This window comes from Oxyura jamaicensis, chromosome 2 (assembly GCF_011077185.1).
Source record: "Oxyura jamaicensis isolate SHBP4307 breed ruddy duck chromosome 2, BPBGC_Ojam_1.0, whole genome shotgun sequence".
NCBI lineage: Eukaryota > Metazoa > Chordata > Aves > Anseriformes > Anatidae > Oxyura > Oxyura jamaicensis.
Window position 1 is genome coordinate 150,695,872 of NC_048894.1, and position 24,950 is coordinate 150,720,821.

Below are 24,950 nucleotides of genomic sequence, written 5' to 3' on the forward strand. Positions count from 1 at the left end.
TCGGAAAGATTTTTTCAACTGATACACTTCAAGTAAAATGTCTAAACTGGGTTTCACTTTTCCAACTTACATACCTTTGCCAGTTTTAGTTAGCATTTTAGATTTCTTCTCTGTATCTGATAAATCCTCCACAACAAACCAGAATATTGTCTAAGTCACATGGAGTTCACAGTTCTCAAGGTAAATGGGGTAAAATTTTCTAAGGACTGAACATTAATTTAACACTGCCCCCTTCTGAGGTCAATGCAGTTGCATCACAGTTGCACTGACTGGTCTTCATTGTGGTCAGGGTCTGGGTTTTATTCCTTCCCTCTCTAGCATAATGACTTCTGATCAGCTGGCAGACTGTCTCGTAGGAGGAAAAATATTTTTGAACACGAGCATTTGCTGACTGATGCTCTATGTCATCCTTCACATTTCAAGCAGCTTGCTTGGAAAATTTTCAGAAGTTGCATAATGTTTTAGATAGAAAGGTTTAAATGCTAGTGAGAGGTGTAAATGAGTTGTTCTGTTGGGCTTAGAACAAGCTGGTAGGCAGAGACTATTAAGGTGGTCTTTTCCTGCTTTATTTAAACCCAGCCCCTCCTAGAAGTCCGGATGAGACTTTGAGGTCTGTGGGCAGTGGTTAGCACTTTGTGCTGCTATGTGACACAACGCATTTAGCTCCTGGTCCCTTCCTTTTGCAGCCTGAGTGTGCAGAAGCTGCAGTGACAGCAGCCCCTCCTGTCCCCCAGAGCCACACATCAGGGCAGCAAAAAGCCCACAGGGATACTTGGCATAAGGGATCTGCCATTTCCTTACAAAGGAGCAGTATTTGCCCCCTGCACCCTGTATTTCCCCATTTATCTGTCCAACCAAGATTATTTTTGAGACCTTTTCTGCCTTCTGAGACTTTCTCTGAAGAGATGAAGGGCCAAGATTATTTGGAAGACCTTGGGGAGGTGGGGGGCAGCATGCTCCTACTGGCACCATTTGATACTGAGAAGTTGCCTGTATACTGTGCATTTCTTTCCTTTCCTGATAGCGTAGTGAAAAAGCATTTGAAAGAAGCCAGCCAAGATCTAGGTTACAGATGAAGGCTATTATGCTGTGGTAACACAGGCTGGCTTTCTTTTTAGTGGAGAAGAACTCAATCCTCTGGGAGCCATTATTTCACTGGCAGCTCCAGTGGGAATGTTCACAGTGCTCTGTTTGGCTACCGAGAGGCTGAGATAAGTGACTTTTACAAGGCTCCAAAAAGAGCCGAGCCATGGTATGCCAAACATCTAACCACACAGAAAGAAGTATTCACAAAAAAAAGCTAGCAAGTTTTCTCTTGCTTTGGAGAATGACAGTGACCCAGTAATCTATGATAACATCTTATTTGAATGTAGATGAAATAGACCTTTTACAATTTAGAGTCACTGGTTTTGAAGCAGTGATTTTGAATTAATGAGATTTTCGCCTTTTATCTAGTCCTATTAGAAATATTTTTCATGCTCCTGTTATTTACCTCTCCTCACACTCTCCAAGACAGTAATAGTTTACATTGAACTTAGCTATGCATTCCAGTAAAATTTATGTTGTTAGTGGTCTTCCAAGCTAATTTACATTTTGGTACTGAACTTGCTCGTTTATTTTTTTACATAACCCTCTTTAAAAACAAACAAACATACAATAGAGCCACCACACTGTCTGTAATGTGTTGACGGAATACCAGGCAGAGGCTCAAATGCTGTAGGCTAGGCCACTTGCAAGAAGAATTGGACCAAAGTTGGTATTCTTGATTGGCATTTTCGCTGCTTTAGTCTTTGTTTATGCTTAATATTGCTAAAATAATGTAGTTTTAGTTGCAAATCCAAGCATTTCAAAAAAAAAAAAATTGCAGAATTCACCTTGTGCATATACCTACAGTTATCTTTTGACAGTAACACAGGACTATTTATGAAGTGACACCTTTGTTTTCCACAGGGCCTCTGTTTCACAGCTTTTGTGAAAACCTCCCACTAGGTCTGTTGCTGAATATACTCCAAGTTTCGTGTTTAAACATTATTGTCATTCATTCCTAAATTAATCCTTTCTTATCCTCCATCCAATTTCTGCCATGTGACCTCCCCCCCTCAATCTCCCTGTGGCATTCCCCCTCCATACAGCACACATGCATTGCAAGCAGCCCAGCAGCCTCCCAGCAACTCAATGCAGCAGCACTGTGGAGGCTAGGAGCTTCACATGGGGCAGTGGCTAAAATTTGCAAGAAACCACCAGCAACCTGAAACTAAAAAAATGACCTGTTTGGCAATGTTATAGGTGATGTGCCCTACAAGATTAAAACCAATGATGTACATGAGTATCTTAGAGAAAGATCTGTCAACCATGTCACCAACTCCCAAGGGACCTTCATAATCACTGGAGTAATTAGTGCTGCCAGTTATCAAGTTCTTCCTTGAAAATTGTGACTCTCCTTAGGATGAGGAACAGAGACAGATTCTCTGCAGAGTGTCATCTCACACTCAGCTATTACATTTCTGAATAAAAGAACACTATTACAGTCATTTCTTTGTGTTAATGAATACAATAACCAATGCTACATTTTACACGTAGTAGGCATGTATGGGATATTTTGTGGGTACACATACTGGTGAATATAGCTGGAGGAACACCTCACTAGATACTGTGATCACTCATAGGCATTCGGTAGAAAAATAACTTCTCAGCCTGTTTGATATTGAGTCACGTCTGGGTTTACCATATCCTCTGTTTGTATAAATATAAGCATCCTCAGCATTTTGTCCAAATGGCAACGTAAGAGATAAAATAATGGTCTGGGGGTTTTTGGTGCCTAAATTCTTTCTAAGATCTCAGTTTACACAGGATATGGGCCTTTTCATCTTTGTTGCCTATATCATAAAGATGATAATGATAGTAATATCTGTAATATCTATAATGATTACTACTAACCACCTCACAGGGATTTTGGAATGGTTATATTAAAATAATGTAATTACAGCAATGGATGACTATTTACTGTTAGATAAAATATCCTGACTGTGGAAAAGGCCATTCACTGATTAGGCTACTGCACAGTATAGTGACTCATTTCTACTCTGTCACCTCTCTCCTACTTTATGTGTGTCCCCCCAGATGTGTAACAGAAGACAGGGTTAAAATTCAGATATGAAAAAGTACTGGTATTTCATCTTGTTTCACATGGAGCAGTCCCTTAATAATTCAGAGCAAGATAAACAAAAGGGAGGGAGAAGTCAGCCAGTAAAGACAGACCCAACTGCAATGATGCAAAGTAGACAAAAAGTTATTAAACAGAGAGGAACTTTTAGCAGAACAAATCAATTAGCAAAAGCCTGTGTGACAACTGGATGTTTCTAAAATGTACACACACACTCAGACATGCACAGATGCAAGGGCAGGACTAAACATCCCACTCTAGACTGATGTCTATGGCATATGTGGAAAATCACATAAAACCATAAACTGACAGTTGTCGTATAGATAAATTGATCTTGCAGAGAGCAAGCTATCCTCTTCCACGTGGTAGCATTCTCCCAAGCTTGGCGTGGCACAGTGTCTGCTTTACTCTTCAGTTCCTGTTTGAATGAAGTGAGATGCGTCGCCAGCTCCTGCATTAATGATCTGTGGCAAAAATACATGTAGTCCAGATGCCATTTTGTCACTCTCTTTCTGAGAACACTTAGGCCTTGGAGTAAACACTTGCTGTAAACAATGCAGGAGGAATGTGAGTGCTCAGCATTGCCTAGGATTAGTGGGAAGGGCTGGAGTACAGCTTTAGTTACAGTAAAGAAATATGTGATAGAAGAAAGTATGTTTTGAGAGATAATATTATGAACTGTACAAAGATTCGCCTTGTTAACCCTTCAGGAGGTTTCTGGGTGATTTTTGCATGTTACCGATATATGAAGTAGCACTGTTTTCTGGGCCAGCATAGTTTCCAAGTCACACTGTGGCACCAGATGTGCTGTCTTAAATTTGATGATGGATAAAATTCAGGGCTCTGCTCACTGAGGAGGCCAGATCATCAGCTGCATAGGATGGCAAAGCATCATTATTATCAATGGAGAAGTCTAAACTGAGAGTTAAAGAGGCTCTCTCATATTAATATTACCATAATAATTGTCACAAAAGCTTTAACAAAACTCTTAAACTGTTGTGGTCTGTACAGATTCCTCCAACATTAATGAGCTGCTGTCTATTTGGAGTCATTTTGGTTAGGGCTGTCTTCACCTCCTGACTATGCACTCTTATGTATGTTATTGTGAGCTGTTAAAAGACTGCTCCATGCCAAGGTGAACATAACTGGCTGGACTGTGGTCACACTTTATATGAATCTGTAATTCTGAAGATGAGAACTCCTGACTGACTAAAAAAAAAAAAAAAAGTGTATAAATACATTAACTATGTGAAGTATTTTCATGTTTTATTTGCTATTATGCTGAACTAGTTGTGGCTGCTCTTAAAATCACTTTAATTAAAGGAAATTTTCTACTATTCTGCTTTCATAATAAACATAACCCTGACAGATTACTTTGCAGTCCTTTAATCTGTCCTCCACATGTTTTCCACTTGAGGCTCTCCCCATGACTGTAGCTATTAGTCCATGAGTAGCAACACCTCATTGTATGGCCGACCAATGTTGAACAGGGTGCTGTGTAGGCGGACAGAAAGGCACAGATCAGATCTCTGGGCTTCAAAGGAACTCACCGCAGAGGACAGGTGAGGCACCAGAGGGGTGGTAACAAGCACAGATGCGATGCCCGTTGCTTCCATGGCTGGGCAGGCAACACAATGGCCTTAGGTAGTACACTTGCTGCAACAACAGCTTGTCACTCTTTATAAAGCTGTCCTCCCTCTCATCTCCTAAAAAGTTGTTTTGCTGTTCTTGTTGGAATTGCCTCTCATCCTTCTGGCTTTATCTATTGCATTGTGCCTGCTGCAGCTATGAAAACACTCGCTAAATCAACCACATCACGCCGTTCTCATGTCTGTAGACAGCATCTGTGTTGTTGAAGTTTTGAAGTCTAGACAACTTGTTTTTCCTTCCCACAGAGTGGCTTAGTGGCCTTTATCATTCAGCAGATTTTTCAGTCCCTGGATCTGATTCTGGAAGTTAGACATAAATGTACAAAGCACCAATTTCAGAAGCATCAGAAATCAGCTTTATGTTAAGCAAAATTCAGAAAAGTACAAAGCTCTTTTTGGAACTGCATGTACTGCAATGGGATGGGCTGGTTCCAGAAAATGTAATCTAGCAGATAAGCCCAAAGTCCATATAGTTAGAGAGACCTTCTGTAGTGCTCTGGGGCCTCAGATGAACACATCCACTTTTTAAGGTAATTCATCCATTCATTCAGCATACTGCCCCACCACAGAATACACTCCAGTGTCAGCATGCCTATTGCTAGTTTTTTAATACAGTAATTCCCTGGCAAAATTCTGTAATGTGTTATTTAGGAATACTGAGGTGATAACAATGCTTCCTTCCTTTATTAAGATCAATGATATATGTGTATTTTTTTTTTTTTCATTTAGTGTGAGATCTCAAGTTCTTAAATTTATTGTCTGCTGCTGCCTCAGTTTTATTTTCTTCCATTGGCACAGCCATAGTGCAAAGTAGAACTTTGCGTGTATTGGGAATAAACCAAGTGGAAAAGACACAGCAAACTCCAAGATACTTTTGCAAGTCACACGTATCTATAGGACATTTTTGGTACAAAAGGGGATAAACTTGGCAGTTTAATACCACTAGGAGTTAAGTTTTTTCCATATGCCCTGATTTTCCTGAAAAGAAGAAAGAAAGAAATAAAATTGTTCATCTGTTTTTCACATGCTTTCCCCCATTTGTCTGGCAGGACTATGTAATGTGAGGAGACACAATGAACTGAATGTATCCCCAGAACTGCAGAGTTCACACCAGGCCTTACACTGGCTCATTAGATTTCTATAAATATCTGGCTATCCTTTGATATATATTTTTTCACCCTGCAATCAAGTACCATTTCATTTTCTAAGATGGGTGGTTATATATAATTTATTCTTTAATATTTTTGCTTATCTCCAAAAGGCACGTTTCAGTCCAGGCAAAGTGCACTGCAGTGTTGGCAGGCTCCTCCTCCTGACATTGCTGAGACGGTACCTGTTAAAAGCTCTGGTTACTTGATCTCTATCTGCAAATCTGCTAGTATTAATAGGAAGATAATTTATCTGAGCACAACAGCAGGGTCTGATGTTAAATTTTTATCTATGAATTTCACAGTTTGGGATTTTGTCACTTGTTTGCTGTACATTGGATAACTGACCTGCAGTAGTGACTCCTGAAGTGAAGTAATAATTCTCCTTCAAAGGGAACTCACTTTATTGTGAACAAAATGGCAGGGTCTGGCTGTCAGCTCTTCCATGTTACCAGTCTGCCATTGGGCCACATCAGAACTGTGAATCTGTTTCTAAAAATTATGACATCCCTTTATATACATATTTATATATACACAGAAGATTTGAAGCAATACCTTTGCATTAAGTACTGGTCCCATGAAGTCACTAAAACCAAGACTAAATCTTTACATGTAATTAAATTCACTGCTCTTATTAAAGAGATCTGTTGCTTGAAAAGTGACTTTTTTTAGTTGATATCAGTTTTTCTTCCCTAAAAACACTTTAAAAATCCCCTTTTCCATTGTCTCTGCAATCCTTCCCTTTACCAAACTGTCCTCCACCAGTCACTGGGCTCTGCATTTCCCCTTTTAGAGCTGATGCCAATGAGTAAACTACATGACACCCTGGAGTATTGGGAGTGCAGTTTGGAGCAGCTCAGAAAAGAATAGTCTCCATGCAGAGCTAGCAGGGTACCAGAGCTAAACCAGACATGCTTGGGTCACTCCTCTCTTTCTCCCATTCCAGTGAAAACACCGTCAGTACCTGGTGCTACCCTAAGATCACTCTGTCTGCTCAGAAATCCTACATGCTACCCAGAGTCCTTGTTTGGGTTATTCTGGCCACTTTGCACTCCCCTCTGGCACTAATAGATGATGGTCAGAGCTTGAAGGAAGAGAAAGAAAAGTTCCCCTGATATTTTCCATCTAGCTGCCATTTAGATCTTTCACAGCTGTCTTAACTCTGTTGCTGATCTGTGCATGCATACATGTGCCTCTTTCCACTCTTATGCTTCTGTTTTCTTTTTCATTCTCTTACTACTGATACTGGCCAGGATACGGTACCACCAACCAGGTATACTGAAAGCAGCCCATCAAACTGTGGAGTTCTGTACCACTTTGTGCTCTGTATCAAACCCGCTACAGTTGTACAAATAATGTTATTCCTATTAAGATCTCAGTACAAGAGTCTGCAGAATTTTAATCTGTGCCGTAACTTTATAAGATTTTACCTCTAGAAACACCAGGGCTGAGAACACAGATGCATTTGGATGGACACCCTCACTCACAGCTCACTTGTTTTAGATTAGAGATAAAGTCACCCTTGATATGACTTCCTTAAATGGGTAGGTTTGTCCCTTCATTCCATCCATCTTAACTAATTTCATGTCATCTTTCTATTCAAAAATGACTTTTTATTGAAAAGATAATAGCTCCTTTAAGTACATAATACCTCTGCTGCAATGCTGATGTTAAATATTGCTGTAACATATTGGGCCAAGCAAATTATTTTTAAAGAAAAATTATTAAACTATGATCTTGCTTAATCCTTCTATAAACATTTGGGGAAGAAAAATATGCTTTAATCTTGTTTCAGTTCTGCATTTTTTTGGTGAATAATCTGTGAATAATTCACTTTCCAGATGCAAAGTATTACTGAGGTATTATGATAAGACTAAGGGAAATACTACCAAAGATGTATTTCATTTAGAGGGTTGTGTGTTTGTTTTTCAAAACAGGGGTTTTGAGAATAGGGTAGTCCCACCACTCGTATAATGTGAAGGAGTCCTCTTGGTTCCAGTCCACCTGACCACGATGGCTTGAAATACAAGCCTTGTTCTGTGAGAGGTACTATCTGGGTCATCTCAGTGCTGCTGCATTTCACGTCCAAAGATAAAATAGTTTCAGTTGTGCCACCTTTCAACTACAGCCTCTGCAGCCACTGCAGATGAAATCCTTTTGAGTGGATCTGGGATTTGTTTGTCTCTGCCTCGCAGACATCTGTTCCTTCTCCCAGGTCCCCTGGCCCTGTCTCCCTTCATGCAGCATTTAACCAAGTGAATTGGACCTTTGTTTAATTGCATGATACCAACAACACTATTGGACTCCAGACCACAAATATCTTGCTCTGAGTTGTGGTGCAAAGCTATATGTTGAGCATAATTTAGTTTTAATTTTATTAACAGAAGTTGTCTGCTCTTTTTCTGCAGGACTCCAGTATACTGAGTTGTGTAACCTTTGCTACTATGTCTTGCAAAGGTTGTTGTGTTGCTTGGCCAGTCTTGTCTTTGGATTGTTAAAATATTACTTATTGTGTTAATCATTAGCTGGAAGTAAACAACGATTATTTCTTAAATCTGAACTAGGCAATTATTTCAAGCTGGTTTGTCTTGACTGCCATATAAAATTTGGAGAGAACAGACTGTGTGAACCATAACCACCCAACCAGCCACCACAGAAATTAGATTAGAAGTACCTCTAAGAGAAATCTACGTAAACATCTCCTATTACATCTTTCCTTATCCAAAGACTTGGGGCAGAATCCTGGCCCCAATGAAATCAATGGAAAAACTCCAATTGTCATTAAGAAGGGCCAAGATTTTATTCCAAGTTTGTGAAATAAACCATAATTAACCTTCCATCATGGCTGCCAGATTCCATGTCACCATTTACTTCTGCTTTTTGAATTTAATTATAGTGAAAGTCTGTATAACCAAGTACAACCAAAATCTGAATAACCGAGTGACTTTTTGCTCTATCCCTTTCTCTTACATGCCTAGTTAATTCAGCAAAGGTGCCCTGCTGTCCAAAAGTTCCTCTTATAACATATGTTAAAGACCCTTTACAGCAAATTCTCCATGTTATTGATTACTCTTCTTTTATGTTCTGATTTGAAGAAGCCCCATAGCTCAGAACACTGTATTTAAAGGTCATTAATTATTTAAAACTTTGCTTTATTCCTTGAGTTAAATTAGCTCTGTTTCTCCCCCAGATACATAAATGATGGTTTTAATTATCTTTATATAAATATATATATATATATATTTAGTTCAGGTCTGGAGCTCTTGCTTGATGTTCAGTATGCATTTGGACTGCCATTCTACCCAAAGTATGAAGAACGATTTACTCTGGATGAAAAGCGCCTTTCCTTGCAAATTATGCAGTACATCTCCAATTTTGTAAACTCTGGGTAAGTATGTGACATTTAAGAGTTGCTATGATTGGGGAGGGAGAAAGGAGTAGAGAGAACATAGGTCAGCTCCTGCCCTCATTCAGGTAGTCACCATTTCCTCTAGCAATTTGTACCCCCACTGAGGAATCTTTGGTTAACAGTACTGGAAAGTCATGGCCAAGATGTCAACCAGATACCGAAGATTTGTAGTATGTTTTGTAGCTAGAAGTAATAGGAAATTTATTTCCATGGAGCACATGCAAATTCTACTTAAGTATATGGGAGTCACAAAGGCCTCAATGTTGTTTTCAGAGCCTAGTTTTGGGACCCCAATTCTGAAGTATCTGGGCTGAGAGTTCCCTTATTCCCCAAAGAAGGAGAAGCACATGAAGACACGGTGACCACTTTGCCGACTACTCTGAGAGTAACCCTCAGCTTTATTGAGTTGTGGCCATACTTGTGAATAAGCATTATCTCTGGAAAGCTACTCTGGGAACTGCAACTTTAAATGCTCTTTTGATGACATTGGGATGCTCTGTGACTGAGGGCTGTTGAGGGTGCTGATGATCCTGTGTCTATACAGGCTCTGTGTACCTGTTCTTTAGGAAGTGAACCAAACTAACAAAAGGCTGTCAGAAGAGAAACCATGAACTATTCACCCGTCAGGGCTGAATCTGAAGCCTGTTGGTCAGAGAGACTGGATACACATTTCCTTGACCCAGATGATCTCCTTCTGCATTCTACTGTTCACATCATTGTTTTCTAATAGCTGTTTATCCCCTTCCCTTAGAAATCCAAACTACCCTCACAGTTTCTCGAGAAGAATGTCAGGGTTGATGCCACTCTGGCCAATGTTTCTGCCAAACGATGATGGTGATAACTACAAAGAATTCACTGCTTCCTTGCCAACCCTTAAAGGATTAAAAAAAGAGGACTGTTCTTTTTGGTCTGATTATATCAGAAGACTGAAAGAATCCACAGGTGAGCAAAGTGTTTTCCATCATTAAATAGAGATAAATTATTTGTTTAGTGTTTTCTTTTGTCTGTATTCCCATTAACACTATAGTTATGTCAGTGTAAAAAAGACTTTTCATAGATGAAACATCTTACAATGTCCAGGGTATATGTTTGGGACTATATTAACATGGAAAGCATGCAATATTGAACATATTTCTTTCACAGTAATTAGTCTGTAATAAAGTTTCATTGTTCTGGAGTTAGAGCTAGAGAAGTCTTCCTGCAGTGATTATAATGATGAAGCCATACCTTCTTATAGTTTGCTCCCTATTTGCAGACATAATATAGACTTTGCCTAAACTAGAAGACTGGCCTCTTTCATCCACTAGAAGCAGGTAACCCAAGAGTGGTGAGATTTAGATAACTGAGAAGGAGCACGATAACTTCTATATACTTTAAAGTTGTAACTGAGGCTTTAGATATGTCTTAATATGGATTCTGCACATCTTAACTTCACACTAGATAAGTTCCTTTGGATTTTTTTTTTTTTTTTTTAATAGTTGTGCTGGTTACACCCCTCATAGTTCTCCTTTGTATCCATAAATTTCCAAGCAGCTGTGAGATTTTTTCCTCCATTTTTTTCTTATTTCTCAGAACAGTAGGACTCACTCAGTTGAGTTCAGTCTGCTGCCCTGTACTGAACTCTCAATTTATTTTGGTAACTAAACTTCTCTTCATGACTGTGTGTGTTGTTAATAAATTTGGATAGCCTCAAGAAAAGCAAACAAAACTATCCCGTTTTGGCAGGCTCAGATTTTTTGAGCTGTTCTGGAAGGTCTGCAAGCTTACAAGTGTTTTTTATGTCCTATGGACTCATCTTCACAGTGAACACAGTCCAGATCCTTTCTGATTTGGGAGGGCAGTTGCATTTTGGTGAACAAAATGTTCTCTCCAAGACACTGAGCTGCCCAGGCTATCTCTGAATCATCTCAAATGGACTGAGAATGATGTTTAAATGACATAAAACTGTAACATCTCAGAACCATCAAATTGGTGCTTTCTAAACAAACACAAAGAATAAGTGTTCTTTTTCAAGAGACAGCCTAAATCATCACTTGTGGTCTTTCCTCAAAAGTGGACTAAATGTTTTACTGCAGGCCTTTTCATCAGTTTCTTGGTATCCTTCAGTGTCTTTCAAATTTAGAGGGGCCATTTTGATCTCTCCAATGGCTTTCTGCTGGTCAAGATATTCCTAGGTTGTAAACCTTTGCTCTGATTGTTCAGCCTTAAATAAGGTTGAAATCTCATTCTGATGCCCTGGGTAGAGCTCCTAGATCTTTTGGGGCTTAATTTTCCAGTATTCTGCTTGTGTAATGATAGTCCAAGTTGAAGTCACTGAGCACCACGGACAGAGGCTTCTCCCAGCCCTTACAGGAAATCCCCCCAAAAGTGGGAAAACATCTACCAGAGCAGATTGGTTTTGAGATGTAGAAGGTTTAAAACTCCAAACTGACATGAGAACACAACAACCTTTGTGTATGGGTCAGTCCAAAGGTCTGTCTGGCTCAATATCCTGCCCTCGTCAGTGACCAAAGGCAAATATTAAACATAAAAATTGAGAGATGGAGAGAAAAAAAAGCACTGAAAAAGCTTGCAAAGATGAGTCAAATTTTGGAAAACAACACATACAGTGTGAGATTTATTGGCTTACATATTGTCAAGGAGAAGGTTTAGAAAGTACAAGTCAACATGTTATCCTGCCTGATCTTCAAGCCAGTGTTTGCTTGGCCTCAGCACCATGGTAATGCAGCTACAACAGTTCACTTCTATTAAATTCCATCTCATAGCAACGTTGGGTTGTCACCTTACTTCTATAGTCATCTTCAATCTTATCTTGCCCTAGAATACTGAAACTTCTCCTATGAGTAATACTTAAACAGGCATCTCATCAAGTCCATTTCAGCTCAAGACCTCAGTACAAGATGGGGACTTAAAGAAACTCCTGATGTGGGCATCTGGGCAACACTTCAAGCCCAATTCCCTATTAAAAAAAACAACTCCTAATGTCCATCAGTTCAGCTAGCAGAATTGTATGAGCTTCAGATGATGATTGCTGAACACCCTCAACTTCTTTTTGAGAGGAGGTTGTGCTGAAATTCATGTCAAAGCTGTGTCAGCCCATCAGTATGCAAGTATGGGATCACTTGCATTGATCCTGTAAATCACATTCAGCAGGAATGGACAAATAGGACTGTAAAATGTATCCAAGTCAGTTCAGTCAAGAGAAATAAGGTCTTCAGATTTTTATTACTATAATTATTTCAAATCACTATGCATCATTTTCCTGTAAAAAGGGTAGCTTGCTCTACCTCCCTTCAGAGCTGAGGAACTGCATTCTGTCGTTACATGACTGCTCCAGACTTTCTGTTCCTGGAGTGCTGCCAGGCCATCATATCGGATCCTTGCTTTATGTCGGATGATAGATTAGAGACAGCAATGCTGCAAACCATTTTTGGCTGATGCACCTGGCACTCTCCTGAGGGGGGACTATTCAGCAGTCAGCTACTGTGAGATCCAACCTAACACGTATGGGGAAAAAAGAGCCCTTCAATAATTATAAATCTCTGTGATAGTGATTTGGGCTGCATGATACACTGTCCAATCTGACTGAGACCCATTTGTTGTAGGTTGCTATGTGTGGTCTCACACCAAATAGATGGAGTTCACAAGCATGGCAGCATGAGGCATTGCTAATAAAACAATCCAGGTTTCATGTCCAAGTGCAAAGCTGTAGAGAGTCTGCTCTGATACAGTCTCAACCAACTGTGATGATTCCTGTTTTTTCCATTTCACCACTTCCTTCAAATCAGTATCTTTCTAGCTTCATATACTGCCTAAAATTTATAAGAAAAAAAAAATAATAATATATTTCAGTAAAATGGAGATGAACTGGGTGAGTATGTAAATACAATTAATGTTTCAAAAACTTTTCTTGATACTTTATTTACTACCATGTGAAATGTCGTGACTTTAAAATGTCAAATTAGGGGTAACAAAAAGCCAAAAGCCCCATATCTTCGTCCCTAGGTATCAGTCCAATAGAAAACTGACCCAAACCTCTAAATGCAGGTATTTGGAATAAAACCTCTAGTATTTAGAATCTCTTATACAGATGAAGTTACATGGTTTTTAGGTTATTCACTGCTAGGTCTAGAATCATATATATATATATGATATATCCAGCTAAACTGTTACCTGTAAGTTTCTTTCCATTATGTAAAAATATTGTTCAAGGTTAAGTAGGTGTTTCATTATGCAATCAGACTGTAATATTTAATGATGGAATGTGTCATTTATTCCTGGCTTATAATTGAAGTGGATGTTGTTGTAATTGAAGATAATTTACCAAAAGTAATTTCAAAATGCAATGATTCTTCATTGTATTTCCTGGCAGTGACTTTACAAGTTATGGCGAAAAGTTTGAATCTGTTTCATTGCAGATGTTTTATAAATCTGTTGAAATTTTGTCTGAAACCAGTTTGCAAATTTGACATTTTGGGGGGCAGTAATAATTCACCTGGAGAATTACAAAAGTGATAGTGATTGAAAAGGTTTGGATTTAGTAAGTGGAGTTCCCATGGTTGCATTTCAGCGAGAATCCAAAGACATGATTTATGTTCTAAATCACGATGGTTTCCATGGGGATGATCAAAACCAGACACAAGAAGAGTGGCCATTGTGGAAAAAAGCTGCTGGTGTCTTTTTCCAGGGAATGTGTTAACAACTTGCAATTCAGTTAAAAACAGGAACTCCAGAGTGTTTATGGATACTCAGACAGTATGTCTGAATGCAAAAATTCCCCTTGCATAGTGTGGTGGACTGCACTGCATAACAGTGAGTCACTTTACAAGGGGCCTATCACGGCCTCCCAAACAGGTTAGCTGGGATCCAGTCCATATCCCTTACTCATCTAACTAGTATCTAAGCAGAACGAGTCCTCCTAAAATAAGTGCCTGTGTAAGCAGGGATATCACTGTGGAGAAGGAGATACCTTTAATGCCTCCAAAGTGAAATCTTGTCTGCCTAATGCATGTGCCTAAATGTAGACATTTAAGCACACTTTTCATGTCTAAATTAGCCAGATTTGACCCCACCCGTTCCTTTAGAAAAATCAAAGGTTAACAAAACTGAAGACTTCTCCATTAGCTCTAAGACACTATGTGTAGCCATGCAAGTGTCCAAACAAAGCAACAGTATTCATAGTTCAGACCAGTCAAGACCGAATCAGGAATGTTGTGGTTAGCATTCATCTTTTACTCATTTTACTCACACCTTCTTTTTGGAAATCTCCTGTAGAAAACAGATTCCTTTAGTCTGAGGGGCATCTGTGCCGCAAAGAGAGCACTCTGGCTAGGTTACATTAAAGAAGAACCATCAGTACACTTTCTTGGTCTTGTAGAGGCAACTGCACTTCTGAAATAGGGTGGAAGACTGAAATCACAGAAGGTAAAGAGTAAGGAAGAAGAGGTCTATTAGAGATGACTTCTTGGGGCTTTTTTTCACTACAGGCAGACAAAAAAATATGCTCCCCACAATTCCTGCCTGTTAGGTAAGTATGAGATAAAAAAATAATAATAACGATAAAAGAAAACTAGACTTACACAGGTGTAATGCAAACTATTTCCAGTGGCAGTTATTTAAAGCATGCTAGAAGTATGATAATTAATTGCCAATTACCATTAGGTGATCTGTTGTTACCCTAAAGCATTTTGCAAGTGGACTGCAACTGAGAAATATAGGTTCCTGATCATTTACAGCTGCATAAAAAGGTTCTTACTAAAGTGCCATTAATAACACATATACCTTTTAGCTTGCTGCATAAAAGATGCTTCATATATTTTAATCTCAATTTTATTGTCTTTGCAGGAAGTGCAAGTAATGGAGAACAACCTGCAGAAAACAGCTCTAGTGAAGCCCCTAGTGAAGGAGTTACCTCCCAGGAGAGCCAGCCGTTGGGAGACAAGGTGGCTTACAGCAGATAGAAGGTCACAGTCCTATTGGATGGGTTTGCCATGTAATTGTACATCCATGCAACTGTGTCACACCAGACAAACAAACTTCTTCCTTTAGTTAACGCTCTGAACAAATAAAGTAGACCTTTCAAGAAAGTAGCCTTTCAAGAAAACTTTTGAATATGGCATAAAATAAAGCCCAACAGATATTATTTTAGATCAGAACAAACTCTACTTTGCAAAATGGAATATCAATAAAAACTGCAAACATTTAACAAAAGTTCTTGGACTCTATTTCTTGCCCGCACACAAATGCCTATACATTGTAGCACCACCAGCCACAAAAGGATGAACTTCGAAACTCTGAAAATTCCCTCAGCTGATAAGGATTAAATATGCTCATATCTGTGTCATTTCTGACTTGTTCCCTTTTTTCATCATATCTATCACAAGCTGCGGATAGGAGTGGGAGCATGGTTTGACACTGCAGAAAATTGAAAAGCTTCAGAATAGGGACAGGTTGGTCCAGGAAAGGAGGATGTAAGAGGGACTCAAGAGAGTGAATTGAGTGTGTTCACATGAAGTCAGGCGCATGCACGTGCTATATTAATCTCACAAACATTTGTGGAAATATGTATAAGACCATTTGGGTAAAGCACAGCACACAACAGAGATAAGGCAAAACTTCAACTGAAGTTTAGAATATCCTGTCCTTGGAACATTTATCTTTCATAAAGGGAATGTGAGATACCAAATAGTTTTGGAAGTGAAAGGAAAAGCATATTGATGGGTATCTCTAAAAGCTCTGAAGCTAGTTTGGGTTAGGTTGTTAATCCATTGCTAGGATCATTTGGCAACAGATAATCCTTAATTGGCAGTATATCACACACTTGTTCATGATACTTGAGAAGAAATTAAGTTACATCTGCCCTCAATCTAAGAGCAAAATTCCCATTGATTTGAGTAGGACACAAATTTCTTTTGTAGTGTTGAAAGGATTTAATAAAACAACTCATAAGGTTTTGTTTGGTTCTTGGGACCTTTGCCAATGCAAGAACAGTTACTGCTGTCTGCCATGAACACAGGTTTCCAAGAATTTTACCTAGTTAGAAGAAAAACTGTATAACACTCATTGTTCTTATACTTACACCCTGTTTAATAAACAATAAAAAGAACAGAAGAATCAAGAAGCTTGTTAACTTCTTAAATAAAAAAAAAAAAAAAAAAAAAAAGTAAAGATGGGGCAATTAAACAATGTTGCCCATTGTTATCTTTTTATATGATAGCTAACTGGCAAGGAAAAAAGAAAAGATTTAAGGCCTTTTAAAAAAAGCCCAGATCTTAATCATCTAGCTCAACAGGGCATGCTTTCTTTCCAGTAACTATAGATGCTGCAGTTGTGATTCGTTGGCCAAGGCTGGTTTACTTTTTCCTCTTTTGTGGCTGCTCCTGGAAATGGATGCTTGATAGATTCTATTTAAAGCTTACTGTACCCTGCCAAAACCTCTTATACTAATAACAGGTATGAATTTGCATGCATTCACATATACAGTCATGTACACATCTCCAGCCTTGGGAAGACCCAGAGCTGAGTTTCAGTTTTTCATATTTATTTAACGATAACATGGGTTAAAGAACTGTGGGTCTCTCCAGTGCTCTTAACTAATTTCTACAGCATCAGCATCCCTTGGCTTAACCCTAACAGTTCTGTGAATATTTACTGATATACATATCATACTTATTGATATATATATATTTAATCTTCAGTAAATATGAACTTCTCTTTTTCATCCATTAAACAGATGCATTATAACTCATCTAAAAGTATTCTGGGTCACTGTTTGCTCTCTACAATGTCCCTCCTGTTTTTCATTCCAGATGCTGAGGCAACTTCCCCATCTAATGGTCTTTGTTCCTGCACTGTACTGTCCCCTAAAATCAAATTCTACAGAACACCAGCCAAATCCCTGTGAACTGGTGACATTAAATGGGGTATTATTGTAGAGAATGGGCTTGGCATTGCCATATGCCTGGCTGTTTTGTTGCACTGAGTCAAATAAGCACTTTGGGCCATCAGACTAACAGTTTTGATCAATCAACCCAAAAAAACACAGTTATTGTTAAAGAGATATTAAAAGGCTATTGTATGGATATTGGGGCACTAAATATAACACTTAAATAATTTAAATCTGCATAAACCATAAGCATGTGCTTTTTTTATTATTATTTTTTTTTAATGTATGTGGATATTTACAAGTATAAATGAAGAAGTGAGTTGTTTTTGTTTTTTTTTTTTTTATTATTATTATTATTATTATTTTTTCTACTCTATGTATAACAGCTTTGGTAGGATCATTGCAAATAAAACAGTTTTGCAAAATGTAATTAATCCGTGTTCTAAACCATCAAATCCTAAGAAATTTAGAAATGAGAAAAAAAAAAAAAAATCCACATCCAATAAATTCAATAACTGTAACAGGAAATGCTCAACTAAACATTAGGGTCCCCTTCATAATACTGTGATCTCACTGTCTTCTGCACCACAATATCTTAAAGCATAATATACACAAAATTGAATACCATTGAGAACTAACTGTTAAACTCAGCAACCCCGGTATTAATCTGCTGCCCTGGAGCTCGTAAACAGAGGACAGATTTAAAATGCTTCATTATTGACTCATGTTTGTAAAAAAACAAACATATAATATTTCCTCAGCGTGGATATGCCTCTGGAATTTGAGAAAATTTTCAGCTAGCAGTTCAACAGCTTGGCCTTATAGCCTCCTAATTACAGTCTTACCCATCTGGTAGGCTTGGAAGGTATGTACGACCAGACTTTTAGAACACCCCTCCTGAGATATTCAGCTAGATTGTCAGTTTGGTAAAAGAACTTTTTAAGTACAGATTTTTTTGTAAAACCTCTTCATTCTATTAGTGGCTGACTGCTCCAAATCCACCCTGTTGCACTGAAAGCAGCTCTTTGGTCCATTGTCTCTCTCCCAGTTTTCTAGATGCACTCACAGTCCTTTCTATGGTGTAATACGTTTCCTTTTTTAAAAATGCATTTTTATTTTTTTTTTTCCCTGTTGTCTGCACCCTTTCCTTCCTCTATGCTAGTCCTGCATTCTCCATATCTCCTTTAACTCCCCTGTGCCACAGTGAATGTTGATGCAGGGAAATGCAGTCGCATGATTCCATGTATTCAACGAAACTCACACTTCACCATTCTTTCGTCTTTGGTCCATAAATCAAACTTCTTTGAAATCTGAAGTGACTTTTACAGCAGCACAAATTATCCAGTCTTTGGTTTTAAATCTGGTCACCTTCCTGCTTTTATTAGGGTTTCTCATGGGGAAACATACCAATGGAAACAGCCCGGTCAAATCCAATAGGGAGACTTAATATAAGGGTGGGCTGACTGACAGAGAGATCAGGCAACTTTAGTTCTAATGATACTGAGAAGCCAAGTCTGCTCCCACATATAATTCTTTGTAAGAAAAATACATTCTCAGACTATTTAGGTCATTGTGCTTAAAGCTGAAATACCAAAGTCTTCAGTGATCTGGTAGTGAAACAATGCACAGAAGCATGCTGACGAGAGCCACGCTTTCCTCTCTCCTGCTGGAAGAAGCTATTATTTATGGAAAGTGAAGGATTCTTCGAAACTTTCTTGTGAGCACATACACAGATAAACTAAGTTAATGCCAATTAAGTCATTTAACTCAAACTTTTATTCAAAGACAAGCCACCAGAACCTTTCAGTACAGAGCTGATTTATGTTACATTTTAACCTACATACCTAACCTACAACATTTTATGTGATTATTTTGCACAAAAGATATTAGGCAACAGGGGGGGAAAAATGTATTAGAAATATTTTACCGTGCAGAGCTGGAAAGAAAACAACTGACTAAATGTCAACACTGGAACATTAATTGTTTTCATAAGTATTTGACACATACAGCTGGAACATCGCAGTGTTTTCCTGCAATTGCAGGCACAACATCATATAATTCTCTTGGTTAAATTTAATGATTGAGTCTTTCACCACCGCAGCATCATAGCCAATGCTCTTTATTGTATGAAAGGCTCCTATTATCTCTAACTTGCTCCAGTTACAGTATATAGTAATAATTACTATATACTTGGCTTATATAGTAATAATTATAGATTTATGGACCATTGCTTCTCCTCACATGAAGCTAAAAAAAATAAAAATGATCACAAAGCCAAAGATCCTCCTCCACATGGTTCTCATTTGGTCTTTGAAACATAGACACCCCCTAGCAGGGATTTTATATAAGTTTCAGTTGATGAGAGAATTTGTTTAATAGGAAGTGTGATAGTCAGTGTTTTAAGCTTTTTCTCTTCCCATGATGTTGGTCTGGCCCAAAGCTTAGAGGTCACCAGTTCCTGCCTCTGCAGATGTGAATCCTCTAGTGTGGACTTTGGTCACAATGATGTGAGCTCCCTCTCCCAGTTTTCCAGCTGCCCAAGAACGATGCTTTGATTCCAGCAGCGACCGAAACTCAGCACACTTTGTCATCAAGGAGAATGAAGACAGTTTTGCATCAGGATTCCTGCCCAATTTACTCATACTTTAGGAAGCTGGCTGTGCTGATGGTGTGGAAAATGCCACGTTTCACAGTACAGGCTCCAAGTCATTACAAATACTGTTACATTGTTGTTTTAAGGAGATTTCTCTTTCCGTATAGTTGTTATTCCTCATGTATTATGCTATCGTGCTACCAAAGCCAACATCTCAGTAGCTTATCTTGGCTGCTTCCCATACAATCATTCTATGGAGAAGCCAGTGAGGAAAAGTCAGTGAAGCTGATAGTATCTTGTAGGTCACTGGACTGGATATTTTTAAACATTACAGCTGGTTTTCAAGCTGCCTAAGGAATTTTCTAAGTCAGATCCCACTAACCTGTAGGGAATTTGAATGCCCGGTTCCCATTATGGCTTTGCAAACCCCACCCTACATCTGTGCAATGGTCAGTGCTTATTCAGGAGTCTTGGGCCTTTCGTAATGAGCGGATGTCCACAATGAAAAGCACCATTGCAACTGGCAGCTGTTAGAATTCCTGCTGGCTTGTACAGGGACAATTCAGCCTTGTGCTTGGCTTCCCTGATGAAGACTGAGATGTTTAGCAAGAGAGATCAAAAGAAGTTTGCCTGTTATTTTTGTTTCACGTGAGTAGTTGGCCAATTTTCAGGGGTAGCTAGCTCATGACAGTTATTAACACATATATACTCTCTCACATACAGGAGTAATGAAAACTTACGTACCCTTTTTTGAAACCAAAATTTAAAAAGAGTCAGTGGAGTTGCAATCAGTTTACAGCACCGTTTTATATGTGCCACTGAAGGTAGTGACCTGGTCTGTGTGTGTCAGGCAGTTTAAGAGAAACAAAAAGTCTACGCTGAAGAGCAAGGAGACTTGCTGTTTCTTCTCAGGTCATCCCCTGTAGATCAACACATCATGTGCATAAGCCAGTATTGCTTTTTCACACCAAAGCAAATGGAGTCCACTGGGGTGAAGGGCTAAAAATCAAATACGGTCAAAAAAAAACAGATAAAATGCTTTGAAACATCATTATAATATTAATATATTACTATAATAATAGCTTCTATTGCATTACATTATGTTATGTTATTTTATTTTATTTTATTGCTAGGGAAACAAAGTCCTACCCACTGCAAATGAAGAGCAGATTCAAGACCACCTGATGAAACTGAAGAGGTACAAGTCTATGGGGACCGATGACATAGATCCCCGGGTCCTGAAGGAACTGGCTGATGAAGGGAGTGAAATAAATAGGAACTGGATATTTCTACACCTGTTGTCCAGTCTTTAATTCTGAAATAATTAATAGGGAAATATTTCACAGAGGAATATTTTGTTAAGTGCCCACTTAAGATAGAGGTACCAAATGGGACCTCCCAGGTTATCCAGAGTTGTAGGTGACTGCTCTGTTTCTTTGACTCTAATGCAATTACTTCAGTTTTTGTTACAGCCTCTGGGGCTGTGAGGACTGGTGCTGTGAGCCAAATGCCAAGCCCCCTGGATGTGTGAGGCCCCTGAAAGAAAAATACTCTCAGGAGACAGGGTCTTGTGGAGCCCTTTAAAGGGTCAGCCTGAAAAATTGTTTCCAACACCATCAAACATACAGTCACGAGCCTGACTGCTTTCAAAGGCAGCAGAGGGCTGACAGGCAGCTTAAGAGAGGTTAAACTCTTGACAGATGTATTTGCTTCACATCACTTGCATGTTGTTTTGAACTCCTTTCATGCCCAATGATAAATGACTGAACAAGGGCTGAAGGTCTTAAATTTGGCAATGATCTTTATACCAAATGCTGTGGGCCTACCTTGCAGCCAAAGCAAGACATGCCAGCATAGCCAGAGGCTGTAAGCTACACTGATTTATACCAGTTCACTTGGAGCAGTGACTGTGTTTATGAGGGACCAAATTATTACTTTGCCAAGATGCCATAAACTCCCTCCTGTAGCAGCAGTTGCTTTATAAAGCCTTTTCACAAACAAAAAACAAACAGCCCCCCACCCTGAATCAAGGTCCAGATTTACACCTTTTTTTTTTTTGCCTTATGGAATATTTTAGCATCCTAAAAATAGACCTCTTGGCCCATGCTTAGCTCTTGGTAAGGCCAGGGCTTAGCTCTTGTTATGTCACAGGCCAGGGCTAAGTGAAGCCTCGTGGAATATTAGAAATATTATCCAGTTAACATGGTGTTTACACATGCCATGGTGTGTAAGAATGACTTACATGGCGCATCTCACCAAAGGCTGTGATATATGATGCTCAAGAGCAGGTACTGCGCAACAGCAGACCTTGAGGGAAGGTGATGCTCTGTCTTCAGAACTTCTGTAATTGTAGAACATTTCTCTACTTTTCATAAGGAAACAAACAAACAAAAAAAAAGAAAATAAATTAGAGGAAGCCACACTCCCACCCTGCTCTTGGTGCTGCCTTAGGTCAGGCCTACACTAGAAAAGGTTGGCCAGGTCACTAGAACAGGGGCAGTTGGTCCTTGTAGACCCTTCTACACAAACCAGCTTCCACTAGTGAAGAGGCACTGTTATTGCTCAAGAGACTCAAAAAAAAAAGGCTCTTTTCATCTATAACACTCGTGCTTTTGCCAGTACTGAAATGTTTCAAGAAAACCAAATTCCCCAGCTGATTCTGCTTTAGTCAGAGCCCCTGAGTCAATGAGAAATGCTCCCCTGGAGGAGTCCTGCTCTAGATCTGCAGCCTTTCCTTGACCTGTTGAGGCTTAACTTTTGAGAACAGTTTCTTTCCTGCTCTCACTTTCTCCTGTCCTATACTCTTTCTCTCTCTCTCTCTCTCTCTCTCTTTCTCTCTCTCTCTCTCTTTTTTTTTTTTAAATCCCTAATTATTATCTCCACTCTCCTGTTTCTGCTCACTGTCCATATTCACTCCATGCAAGTCTTTTGCCCTATCTGCAATCTGAGCCTATGGTGCAAAGCCAACAGCGGGGAAGCGTTGCAGACTCCCGGAAAGGTACCCCTCTTCTCTCCAGACAGCTGGCACTTAGCAAGGAATCCAGTGCCTGGTTATTTCGACTCGTGTGGGGATGCTGTCCTTACCTACCTCAAACCGTAACAGATTTTTTTTTTACCCACTATGCTTTATCATTGAACTGCTGATTCTCATTGTGCTGGGACAGTGGGGAATTTGAAGCTATTCCACTTCTACTTTTCATGAAATTTACTTGGTGGTTTCTGATGACTGTAAATAGAAAAATAAAATATATAGAAAGAAATAAAAAAGAATATAGTGTTTATATTGTTAAAAGGTACTTGGGGATTCAGTTTAGTGCTAATTAAAAGAACGGCATTCTGCAGAAATGGGTTGATTCGCAGCCCCGGGGAGCAACATTTAAGGGCAGCAGATTAAATCTGGTGGTAATTGTATGTGGAAAAAAAAAAAAAAAAAAAAAAAATGCATTGCTGCGGCATCTGAAAAAAAAAAAAAAAAAAAAAACGTTTAATTCCCACTCAGCATTTTCACCCATCCACCAGAGTAAATAAATCTGTGGAAGAAAGTATGCTGCTATTAAAAAAAACAAGCAGCAACAAACAAAAACAACAAAACAAAACAATCCTGCATCACAGCTGACATCAAAAGAAATAAAAGCTTTTTTTGTTTGTTTTTTTGTTTTTGCTTTTGTCTAACACATTGGAGACATTGTTTGAGAACAATTTATCCAAGTGAAATTCTCACTGCTTGTATCACAGCCAGATCAGGAAGTCTTCTTGCAGTTGGCCAGAAAAGTGTATGGCCCTGGAAGCAGCCTGAATTTCTATTCCGAGTGCTTTGAAAGAAAGTAGAGGGTCTAACATATCTGAAGCCTCTTCCCACTGAAATCAATAGCAAAGCTCTCTGACTTCAAATCAAAGGCTTCCTTGATGAGTAGACAGGGAAGAAAATAAATGTACTGGCACTGCAAGGCCACTGAGCCCCACCTATAAAGAGGGGCATGAGGCAGGGCTAAGCATGCCCCATGTCTAGTTTAGAAATGTCTGGGGTACAACTCCATAGCCTCCAAAACCCTGCTAGGGCAAGAGGTAAAAGCATCATCAAGTACCACATCATGATATTTGATAACTAAATCAGGTGATGGCTTCTTGCAGGAGGAGGCACCACAGATCCTCAGAGGCCATGAGAGGGGGACAGATTGCCCCAGACGGAGACAGGGGGACTCTTCACAGCACCAGACATCTGTGCTGGGGAGGAGGAGCAGGACTGGGGCTACAAGGGGTGCTCAGCTGGGTGCAGCCTTGCCCAGCAGCACGGAGACTCCCTCTGTCAGCGCAAGCCTCCCACTGAGGGTATGAATATGATCTCGTTGCTATGATCACAGTGGGGGACAAAAATAATTAGCTGTTTGCTAAGGCACCCTGCAAGTACGATGCTCGACTGCAGTGCATGTTTCCTGCCTCTTGCTAGTGTCATTTAAACAAAAGCCCAAGACAGCATTTTCAGCAAATCCTGGGCAGAAGCAGTTTGTCAGTTTAACTTAGAGGAATGTACATTTTATATATAAACTCATCCACACAATATCTTCTCACACTAGTAAGATACATACAGTGTAAATCAACCCTCATGATGGATGAAGTGTTCACACCACTCTTAGATGCACAGCTAACACCTCATTAATGCTCTGTGGGCTTTCTCACGCATCATCATTAGTGCATCTTTCACAACATGAAGGCATCAGATATAGTCATATATTTGTTTTGCCCCAGTGGCTGCAGTCTTCACTAGGTACAATTTCTTCAGCTGTAATCTGAACCTGTGGTTAGTGGCATGTTAGGGATGTCATTTTTTTATTACAGCTTTGGGGAAATCCCTGCAGGCACATGGCAGGTAGGATGAGCATAAAAATAACTTGCAAACACTGAGAGCTGCAACAGAAGTTCTTATTTAAAATCCCAAAACACAGATAAGGGCTGTGGAGCCAGGCTTTTTTCCACAGACAGCTGTCAACTCTTCCCCACCATTTTGCAGGGTCCTCATTTTATTAAGCAAAATATCCTCTGCTGAAAAAGTATTAAGTGACATAAAAATCATCTACAGAGTCCTGACTAAGGCTTGTGACAAAT

At 39.3% G+C, this 24,950-nt stretch overlaps 1 protein-coding gene across 1 annotated transcript in view; it reads left to right on the top strand.

Annotated features, from left to right (window-relative positions):
• The window catches only part of TG (thyroglobulin), a 155,511-nt gene extending 139,932 nt beyond the window's left edge, over positions 1-15,579 (top strand). The window contains exons 46-48 of the mRNA XM_035317229.1: positions 9,208-9,348; positions 10,121-10,311; positions 15,214-15,579. Of these exons, the coding sequence (XP_035173120.1) occupies positions 9,208-9,348; positions 10,121-10,311; positions 15,214-15,329 (448 nt within the window). The 3' untranslated portion in view covers positions 15,330-15,579. The remainder of the gene's footprint in view (positions 1-9,207; positions 9,349-10,120; positions 10,312-15,213) is intronic.
• The last annotated feature ends 9,371 nt before the right edge of the window (positions 15,580-24,950 follow it).